General features: G+C 40.2%; 1 protein-coding gene across 4 annotated transcripts in view; it reads left to right on the top strand.

Moving 5' to 3' along the window:
- Nucleotides 1-1796: 1796 nt before the first annotated feature.
- znf521 (zinc finger protein 521) overlaps nt 1797-11333 on the top strand; it is a 90614-nt gene continuing 81077 nt past the window's right edge. For 2 of the 4 annotated variants that reach the window (XM_030160782.1, XM_030160780.1), the window contains exons 1-2: nt 2137-2831; nt 9811-9867. In XM_030160782.1, coding sequence (XP_030016642.1) covers nt 2792-2831; nt 9811-9867 — 97 coding nt within the window. In that variant the 5' untranslated portion in view covers nt 2137-2791. The other 2 variants (XM_030160779.1, XM_030160781.1) reach the window with 2 other exon arrangements.

Genomic DNA, 11333 nt, shown 5'->3' with positions numbered 1-11333 from the left:
CTAAGGGACGAGCCATGTCAGGATTTTTGGAGCATCATGAGCAACATTCCTCACTTGAGGTTTCTTCCACTTGAAGAAAAAAAAAACAACTGAGCAAGAGTGTACTGTAACTTAGAGACTGAACTGTGCAAGCACTGAGTCAAGTCAAGCCTTTTCCCAGTTACTTTGTCACTAATGAAAGTAGCAAAGAGCCCTGGAGGACTGAAGAGCACTGTTTGTTTTTGTTTGAGAGAGCATTCAAGAGGTACAGGGGGGAGGCAAGGTGGTAAAACTTTGGGAGAGCCGCCTGACAGAGCACTGAGACAGAGAGGGGGAACTTCGGAGCATTGTTAAGATTGAAGTTTTAAGGCAGCTGAGACCTCCTGACAGATTCCAAGCACCTACAAATAGATGTTTCATATGTGTGTGTTTACCAACTTTACTGTAGTTTGCGAGGGCTTTGAATTTACCAAAGCACATCACGTCAATCTGTGTCACACATTGTTTTATTGATCTTAGCACATAGTTTATGGCAGCATGTGGGTGGGGAAATTATTTGGGAAAAAACAAAGGGTGCAAATGAAATTATAGAGTACAAATTGAGCAAAGAGAATAAGAGTGTTTACATCATATGTAGGTCATAAATCCCACCTTCTGAAGGGTAAGTTTTGCTCCTACCACCAATGAGGGACAAGAGATGCAAAAGATAAAGCCTCTTAAAATCAACCCCTGAAATGTCTATTAGGCTACAAGTACATAACAATATATGGTCTCATTGTGAAGTCCGAACTAAAAGGTGGGAATACTCCATAGGATCAGAGTAGCCTTATTACATGTCCACATCATTAACTTTTACAGTTTGGTTTATCTTTATAGTGAATTTTCTTTAGCAAATTTAGTAGCTGTAGTAAAGGCTATCGAAGGTTGGAGTTAATTTACTTTTTTTTACACCAGCCTGTATAGCTGCCCTCCACTTTTCCTCTCCTTCCCTGTAGGTCTGCAGCAAAAATCCTTTTTTTCCACCCCTTCTAACACTGTCTCTGTGAATCAGTAAGAATAGAAATGCATTGGAAGTGGGAAAAAGCAGTTGCGTGACTGTGATTTTTAGATGGGGCCCCTAGCTGAGGCAACCTCCAGACTATGGAGGGGAAGAGTGCAGAGTGAGAAGCCCACTGCAGGACTCCTCTCTGGATCTCATTTTCACATAGCAGGGGCATGGGGGCCTGGACATCCACATGCAGGTGAGGGTGTATTCCAGTGCAGTGTTGTGAAGAATCATTTTGACAAGGAGAAAGAAAGAAAGAAAGAAAGAAAGAATAAAAGAAAGAAAGAAAGAAAGAAAGAAAGAAAGAAAGAAAGAAAGAAAGAAAGAAAGAAAGAAAGAAAGAAAGAAAGAAATTTGTGATGCACACATAATACCCAATTATAACTGCATATGATTGCAGGAATACATTAAATTTGCAAGTTCTCTTAAAAAAATAGAAATTATTTGAAAACTACAAATTTGTTGAAATTCTACATTAATGTGCATAATTCTGGAGGTAACAATGAGAAAAAGGAGGATATTTTATTACACAAAACAAAAAAAAAATTAAATCTGATTTTTTAAAATAAATTATAAACAACTAAATAAGAATATTCAACAATGCAAATCATTCTGAATAATAATAATTTAAAAAAAAAAATCCGACTGTAGCCATAATAAACCCCTTATATTATATTATCTTCTGTTTGCCATTGCATGTCATATATGTCAACAGCCATTCAAAAAATGTCTCTGCTTAACCATTTCTACCAGAAGGGGGACCAGTCCGTCTGCCGTAGATGGAGAGTGGCCGACGGCGAGCTGAGGCAGAGGAGACGCCAGGGTGAGCAAGCCGACTTTGGGTTTAGAGTTCGACTCCGGATCCGGGGACCAGCAGATCCAGCAATCCGCATCTTGCCATGATCCCTAGGATTTTAATCATGCCTCTCTGTCTGTGTGTGAGTGCAGGCAGGCTGACAATGATTTCCTCAGTGATTACGTACAGAGCGAGTCCCTGCGGGGTAGGGGCCCCCTCTGGAGCCATCCTGATGGCTTTGGGGGCCTTGCTTCCATTTTCCATTATTATGTGGACTACCGGAGCGACAGCGCAGTCCAAGACCTTGCAGGTTTGTGATGAGGAGGGAGCTTCCATCTTCTCTCTGCTTCTTCATCCTCTTTTAAGAGCAATTTAGACGTAGACTTAGATCAGATTCCGAACCTAATTCATGATTAGCTGACTGGAGTGAGAAAAGGAAGAGTCTAGAATAGTTTTGATGCTGTTAGGTGGATATGAAGTGAAAAGTGTAATTATCATTTTTCCTCCCTTTTTTTGGTTTTGTTGCATTTTTTGCACTCTCACAGGAGGCGTTTTGCTGATGTCTTTCTCACGCGGATGCATTTGAGATGAGAGGCGAAAAGCAAATATTCCGCTTTTATTTCTTAACCAACATCATGCCTACGCGCGTGTGTGTTTTCCCGGAGAATGGAAGCGCATGACGGGATTATATTCTCACACTTTTCCCCGACCTTACCCAGCTCAACTAAACAGACTCGACTATACCGATCGGGCTAATTGGATTTTATAACATCCACCTACTCATCACAAAATAACAGCAAACTCGTTGTTTACATCGCACGGAAAAAGGGGCGAAGTTGAATCTGTCTGTAATGCGAAAAAGGCAGCCGCGATTTTGGTCAGATACATTTAGAGAGATCGCACCTTTAGAGTATCCCATCTTTCCCAAATTATCAGTCAGAAACTGAACAACTTCAGCGTTTTTCTATAGGATGTCGCGCCGCAAGCAAGCTAAACCAAGATCTCTAAAAGGTAAGTGATAAGCCTCTGTTTGGTGGCTTAGAATATTTTATTTTCACCTGATCACAAGTCTAGACGAGTATGATCTTAACTTATCGCTGACTGGAAATGTTTATTTATTTATTTATTTATTTATTTTACGCATTTCCAACTGTTCTTCCTGTTATGTGGCGCATGAAACCGACTGCATATATCTCTCTCTCTATATATATATATATATACGTATGGCATCGGGGAAATGCAGGTCGGTTTCAGTTCAGACAATAATCTAATCATAGTTAAAGTGCATGGGCAGGGCATGGAGAATTTAGAGAGCAACAGCGCAACGCGACGCTGGCTAAACATCTGGATGTGTTAAAAGACGCTCCTGGTCGGAACTTAAGCCGTCTGATGGAATGGGGCGCAGAGTCACGTGACCCCCCCCCCCGTCTGAGAAACTAAAGGAGGAAACATTTTATATGTCGGGGAAAGGAGGAGGAAGAGAGAGGAGGAGGAGGAGGAGGAGGGGTGGGTGAGTGGGGGGGTGATGTGATGTTATGTGATGTGGTGTGTGTGTATGGATGCGTGCGTAAAAGAGTTAAAAGGGAAATTAGTAGTGGACTTTTGGTCTTTTGGTACTAATTGGATATCTTTATTAAAAAAAAAAAAAAAGTTGAAATTCCTGCAGGAAATCTTGAAATTAACTGAACTTTTTCCTGGCTTTTATCACATCTGACAGTTCTGCACATTATGTCAGAGTATACACATGGGCAATAATGTATAATTTTGATTATTTTCTAAGTTTTTTTTTTTTTTAAATAGTTGGATTTGACCGTGCATATGTGTGTATGTATGTGTGTGTGTGTGTGTGTGTGTGTGTGTGTGTGTGTAAGAGTGGGAGGTAGAGAGAAATAGAGACATAGAAACATACATGCATACACACAAATATTCACACACTACTTTTCTCTGTAGCATTTTGGTGGGGGAGCTGCTGGGTTTGGAGGTTGAGCTCCAGTTCATCTGGCAGGCATTGTATTTTGCTCAGCAAATAATTGTCCACAATTTCACATTCCCAGCTTGTGGTCTGTGGACCCCTTTCTCTCTCCCCTTTCGTTCTCGGAAGTCTTCATCTCAAAGGAAGATTACATGGTCTGCGGTAGTACATTCATGCAGCCACCATTTTAAATCAATACCCAGGAGAGGGTGGAAATGTGAGTGCATGCACATCTTAAAATTGTCACATTCTGTTTCCAGACCGGCACTGTTCTATTCACAGTAAACAGCTCTATAGATAGATTTCCTATTTTCCCACACCAGATTGGCATTGACTGTTTTTTTGTTAGTTGGTGTGACATTTGCTATTCTCAAAAGACACATCACTTATATATAATTGTCTCCTGCCAGCATGCCTACATTCTACAAGTGTGTGTATGTGTGTATTCAGAGGAACATCTGTTAAGATTTGTGTACATCAATGTGAGTGAGAGAAGGATGGAGAAGGAGCAAATCAGTATGCAAATGAAGTCAGAATGATGACATTGTTTGTTTTGTTATTGTCAGTAAAATTTAAAGTGGAGAAATATGGTGCACAAAACATCCCAGACTTTTATGTCTTCATAGCGACTGCTCAAGCAGAGCAGAAATGCAGATACGTCACAGATATTTCCCTGTTTTTTGGATGAGTCCCAAGAAGGCCAGGCAGATGTTATTTATTGTTCTTTGTCTATCTCTACCCTCAGGGACAGAGTTACACTTATACAGATGTCCACAATAACTTTTCATGTCGTTTTTTAAAATAGTTGCTTGACACTGTACTCCTCTGCATTGTTTCCACAAAATTACAATTGGCATTTTAAACCTAGACTTCAATTTTTTATTTTTTTTATTATACATCTCCAAATGTTTGCCACCACATTTCTATGTATGCATGTGAATATGTGCTTGCATCTGCATATACTGCATGTTTAGTTTTTTTCTTTTTGTATAGAATAGAGTTGCAGAGTTCAGGTTTCAGGGTTTTTTTAGGCTGTCTTCTGCTGACTTGAGGCAGTGGTCAGTGTGGACCGCACTTTTTTTGTGCAGAAAGAACACTTTGTTCTGCGGAAGGGAAGATAAACAGAGGTGCCGGAGGAGCACAGAATGAACGTAGACCACGCATCATACGCAGCGTTTGAACGACTTGTGATAGTATGGACAGAGTGTGTGTAGAGATGAGAAAATAACGCTGTGACAGTTGGCACTCTTTTTTCTTCCCCCCCCTGTGGACTCCAACACACACCCACTTCCTCTGTATTGGCTGCTTGTGGGAGTCAGAGGTTATGTTTTTGGTCCCATCGAGGAAAAGGGCAACATTACAAGTCCCGTTTCAATTAAGTCTGAGAGACAGATCCGGCTATGTTATTGCTTGGGGGAATAAATGGCACAGGACGAGACCATACATCATTCGCTTATATGCAAACACTTCACCCAAGCCACTGACATTTACTCAATCCACAGCCTTCTACATTTCTCAACTGTAGGCACATTGTAATTTTGTTTTGATGTACAGAGGGTTTGGGTCAGCACATTGCCTCAGACAGTGTTGAGTAGCAAGTTAGGAGGATCTCACTGCAAATCCTGCATGTAGTGTGTAAGGACTGCCACGTTGTCTGTCCTACAGTACTTCCTGAATAATGTGAGGCTGGATTGATTTTTTTTATTTTTTTTTATTTTTTTTTTTCTTAGCACAAATGACACTCTCAAAACTCTGCAGTAATGTGGTTATTGACTGAGAGGTGCGTTCATCTGCACAAACAAATATATACATTTACCGGGCCATTTACTTTAAGTATAGCAAATGTCATGAAATCAGCGCTGTGTCATGTACACCTTAAATATTTGATGTTTTTAAGCTGGTGAAATTTACTGCCACATGAGAGGAACTTTTGCTTGGCATAACATACAGTAAGAGGAAATATTATTTTACTCTGTAAATACAAACCAAAAAAATAAGCTGATTTATGAAATATATAGACGTTTTAATTATGTGTTATACCGTAAGATAAATGCTTGTGCTCAGACATAAACAAATTACATTACAAGTGCATTTTTATTTCCAGTCAAATGAGTAATCTATCCAGGAAAAGTAAAATGCTGCAATTCATAGCTTTTTTTTTTTTTTTTTTTTTTTTTTTTTTTGAGGAAAAAAAGCAGAAAAACTGTTTAAACTCTTTATCGCTCACTCATACTTGACCATGGCTGTTATGACTGGTGATGCATAACCACTCCCCCTTTCAGTCTAAATAAACATAGAGCTATGAAACTGAAAAGGAGTGATGTCACATTTATTTTTTGCTGAAAAACGAATCACCCAGTTTTTCTCCTTTATATTTCAGATATACTCTATATCCTGAATGTTAATTGGAATGAAGGACCCTTCATAATTTGTACAATTAAAAGTGAAGATTTTTTTTTGTCACTTCTGTTAAAATGTCGATTAACAGTTGCGTCATTCTTAGTTTATAGGAAGCTGCAGTATTCCAGTCTGTTTGCAATTAATGATCTGTGGCATAACACCCATTAACACTTTTCTAATGTGACACAAAAATATGGTTAGTATTATCATTAAGGAAATTATGATTGAGCCGTGGAAAAATCCCATTAGCACGGCTGTCAGTGCTCTTGACATGCGGCTCAGTGTGTTGGACTGGGTGTCGCGGGAGCTGGCCGATATCTCCTCTTATTCCATGGCATGTGTCTCTCTTGTTGTCATGGATTGTCTGCCACATGGAGAAAGAGTTCTGATTCAGAGACAGTGATTGATTTCCACCACTGCTGCAAATGTAATGATACGTGGCTGGGCTTATTTGCATCTGTCTAGTTTGTCAGTTCGATTGGCATTAATTTTATTTTAAAGGCAAATAATAGATTGTGTTGTTTTTGTTTTTTTAAGATGTATGATTTTGCTTACAGTACATGGCAACGTGAAGGATTACAAATATTATGCAACATGATTAACATGCTCCTCTATTGCAAATTATTTATGACACTAATCACCAGTTCAAATAATGCTCATTAAGAAAGTTATTCATGTGCAGTGCGTGTCCTCCTCCCTCCCTTCCTAGCCCTAATTGAGGAGGGTTGACCTCTTGACCCGAGCTAAATTGAGTTGTAGTCCCTGTGGCGAGCGTCTCCTTCCCGGTCAGTCAGGGCGGATTACACAGCCATTGTGTTCGGCACTGTATCGTCCAAACTGGCTGTAACCAAGCAGATGAGTCACGCATATCCAGGAACACACTCAAAGCTTTTTTTTTTTTTGAACGTCTGAGAGGTACTGCGAGATACCCATGCACAAGCATACACACACAAATACATGTTAATCCACACGTTTAAAAAGCTGCGCAGAATGTCTTTGCACTTGTATGTATCTATCGATGCCCTGTTATGCAGCGGGATCTGATGTGATTGATTGTTGCAACTAGCTACAAGTTTGTCATATTTTGCTCATTCGTGTCTATTAATTTTTCTATTTTATGGGTATTTGTCGACTATAAATGCGGTAATCAATCTTTTTTAATTTGTAATTTCTTTTCTCTTTTCGCATTATGTTTTTGCTTCTTGTTTTGCTCTGCTATCTGCGGAAAATTAATTCATCCCTAAAAAGGAAATATCCGTGTCTTGGGGATTGTCACTCACAATATAATGACAGGCAGTCTGCATTCATTTTTTGTGTGTGGCCAGTGTGTTAATTAGTGGCCTTTAATGCTGTGCCACTTGTTGTGGGATTATGCTTTTCCTGCTCTGAGTTCTGAAAATCAAAGGAGCAGCGCTGAAACGCTCCCATGTGTGTTTGGTATTGTATCAACAAAACCTAACAGCATGATTACAGTGTGTCACCGGCTGAGTGATACACTGTACCTTGTCAAACATTAATTAACTGATAGCAGTGATGCATTACCAACAATGTGGACATGAGTTCCATTTAGTTGAAGTAATAATTATTACAAGGTGAGCAGAGGCTTTATGATATTTTAATTAAAATGTGTCCAGTTATTTGTATTCACCCAGTATTGTTGTGCCATTTTTGATCAAATATACAGATAATATAAAACATCACAAGCGTTCGCCCTTTCTTGACAGCCTATCCTCTATGATCATTTCTTTGTAATTATCAGAAAGACAGGTGCAAATGAGAAAAGAATTTGCACTTCAATGGTAGTTGTTTACTTTCAGTGACAAAACTTTTAATAAGTTCACAGTGGTGACAAATCATCACAAACTGTCGTAATGTTTAAGTTCTTATGGCATTGTAAAATAGATTTTCTGCCTGAACTCCCTCATCTCACCAACAGGGAGGATAATCAAAACAAAAACTCCAGCTCCAACGACCAATCTCTGATAGAACCATGGGGGATTTATTAGGACCCCCTATCCCTAGCCCATTTAAATGATCCGAGATGCAAGGCGCTCAACAGTGCTGGAGAAACTCATTAAACTCTCAGGGCGTCAGCCACTAAGGCCTCCTTTAAAAGGACTCTGGTTGGTTTCTGTCTTGGATGGAAACAGTCATGTTTTGTGACTCCGAGGGATATACCTCCACAGTGTTCAACTATGTCTAGTCCATCACTTTTAATTGATTTAGCTAATTAATTACCAGCCCTGTGACCATTTGTTTGGCACATTTACTGTGTAGGCTAGTTATAAATGTTAGCACGGAAAATATTTATGATCAGACACACTGACATGCAAATGGAAAAAAAGCTTCTCTATACAAAGATTATTTAACATAAAAACATCTTTAGGCATTACTCTGGAATTCAGTTTTGGCTGGACAAGACCTGGCACTGAAACACAGTTGCTCCATCGTTTGTCGTCTTCATAAGAAACAGCTCAACACTTTCCTCTTCATTTTTCACTGAGGTTTGACACCCTACTTGACACTGACTCGTGCTCCCCTGAGGGAAAGGCTTCTGCCACCATAGGATCCTGCTTTAATTATGCAAAGTACAGGATATTTTGTGCGATTTTAAAAGTGCGCCAGTTTCTGCTTTGGCAGTCACTGCCACACTCCCCTACTGGGAGGTCCTGTCAGACACCCCCTTCCTCTTTGCCCAGGAAAATGAAAGGCTAGAAAAGAAAAGACATAATGGAGAATGCATTTCAACTGCAGGGGTGGAACGCAGAGGCGTAAGAAGTCCTCAGTGAGACCCTCATTTTACATGGAACAGGTGGGAGACTCTTTTGTTCTCTTCCCGCTGTTAAAATCCATTTCATTTTTTGTACTTGACATGCCACAAGGAACTCTCACCAGTTCCAGAAAGGCTCCAATGTAAAAGGTTCTTACCTTTTTACTAAACAGGAGTGGTGTTTTTCAAGGCCAATGGTGTTGTCAAAAAGTCAGAAGTGGTTTAGTTGCCATGCACCTAATGAGTGGATCTGAGTGGTGATCAAGCCGTCACTATTTTGTCAGCCACCCTGTTAAAGAGCAGGCAAAGCACTTTGCAGCTGCTTTGGTGTAATGGCATGCACTGTGAATACATTTTCTAAAAGTATGTTTTTCTCTTTTTTTTTTTTTTTTTTTACTTTTAATCATAGTTAGCTTTTAAGGAATGTACTATTTACATTGGATGTTACAAATTTCCCTTTTGATACTCATCTCATTTAGCTAACCAAGGCTCTATGCAAGCTTCTTACTAATGCAGCCATCAAGGTGTTTTTCACTTGGTCACTGTTGATGTAGGGAAGATGTTTCATGGGAGACGTTTATAATTCATCACGTCATTACCCAGTCCAATATGTTATTTACGTGGGTGGCTGTTTGCCTTGTTGCCAAAACTCATACATATGAAAGGCTTGCGTGGATTCCCAAACCACAGGTTGAGCTGTCGAAAGCTGTTGAAATCTCTTGGAGTTTCCATACAGAAAATCTCAATAGTAAATAATAAAAAAGAGGGAAATCTCAATGTGTCCAACTTGTTTTTCACTGTTAACTGTTTCTTTCCCTCTTTTTCTCCCCCTTCTCTTTTTCTGGCAGTAGAAGACAATGTGACAGAGGACCAGCACAGTCCTGGGCAGACTGCCATTCCAAGCGGTAATGCTCCATTTCATATTTCATCATTTTCGGCTGGAAAGTGGATCATGTGTCTGTGTGTGTGTGCGTCTGCCTGTAAAATCTTTGTTGGTTCAGAATGATACAAAGTGGGCCTGTGCTTGTGTGTCTTTTTTTTTTTGTTTTTAAGGTTTTCGTACTGTAAGCTGTGTGGGTGCATGTGTTTATTAGAGAAAGGCTGACCGGCCTAGCTTGCTTTCTTTGTTCATGTGTTAGTGTGCATTTATGCATGCAGCTGTGCCTATAGCGGCCCATGTGTTTCTGTGTATTCCTGCCCTTTTTTTTTTTGACTTTGTTTTCCAACCTTCTGTATGATGTAGAATAGAGCTACGCAGATGAATGTGTCCTGTCTTCCCGTATGCCATTCACAGTGGCCCTCCAGGAACAGAGCGGTAATTCAGGTCAGGCTAGCAGAAAGCCCCCTATGAATGAAACCTGCTCCTGATGCACCACACTGTATATTTTCATTTCATTTGTCTCTGGTAAAGGTTAAGTCTCAGGCGTGGTTATTTTAAACCCAATATGGATGGTTTTGCCCAGCAGGCTGGGGACCCTGGGTACTCAAGGCTGCCACATTAGTCCAGCATTTACCCATAGCTGTTTGAGTGCTCCTGTGTGAAATGCAGGCACTGCATGCACAGCTACAATAGATTTTAGCTTTTCTCAGCTGCTTATGTCCACAATATTGTTGTCTCAGATTTTGTTTGTAATCTGTCCACAAACCTACATGTTAGCATCCGGCGGATATTTGCAGGTAAATTAAAAATTCTTGAACTGCGGCATGTCCAATCAGAAACAGACTGGTGCCTCAGACGTGATGCTGCACCGAAAGTTGAGTTTCTTTGTTTAGATGTTGTCAATCATCTGTCATCTAAATTGACCCTTTAGGGTGTCATTCCAGTAAAGCTTTTGTGTTCTGTTACAGTACAGTAGCACAACAATATCTAACCGATGTTGTGTCAGTGTGGATGGAGAGGTTTTTGTGGGTAGTTCGGTTAAAAAAAAACAAAAAAAAAAAACGCCTCCTTAGCCTCTCTAACCTCAGCTCAAGGGATGGAGGAATGGGCATAAGAGGCAGACTTGCCTGAGAGACCTCCTGTCATCCAGAGCCAAAGCAGAGCTAATGAGTGTGCCTGATTACAACGACCCCCTCAGACACACGAATCTCCCTCTACCCATCCCTCCACCACCTCTATCTCCAGAGTGAGGGGAGACAGCCGCCACATGATCGATGTCTGCCTGTGGAGAAATCAGGAGGGCGCACAAATTAATTTCTCACTTTCCTCATTTGACTTCGTCTGACTGATTTATTTTTTAACCCCCTCTCAGGATGCAGTTTGACGAATGGTCAATGAGAAAAGAGTTGTTTGTGGCAGTAAACTTTTAAGATGCTGGGAGCTTTCTCACAGCTATTTAGCAATTTGTCTCCAACTCTTAAAATATTTCTC

This window comes from Sphaeramia orbicularis, chromosome 17 (genome assembly GCF_902148855.1).
Source record: "Sphaeramia orbicularis chromosome 17, fSphaOr1.1, whole genome shotgun sequence".
NCBI classification, from domain to species: domain Eukaryota; kingdom Metazoa; phylum Chordata; class Actinopteri; order Kurtiformes; family Apogonidae; genus Sphaeramia; species Sphaeramia orbicularis.
This window is presented reverse-complemented; position numbering and strand designations above follow the sequence as displayed.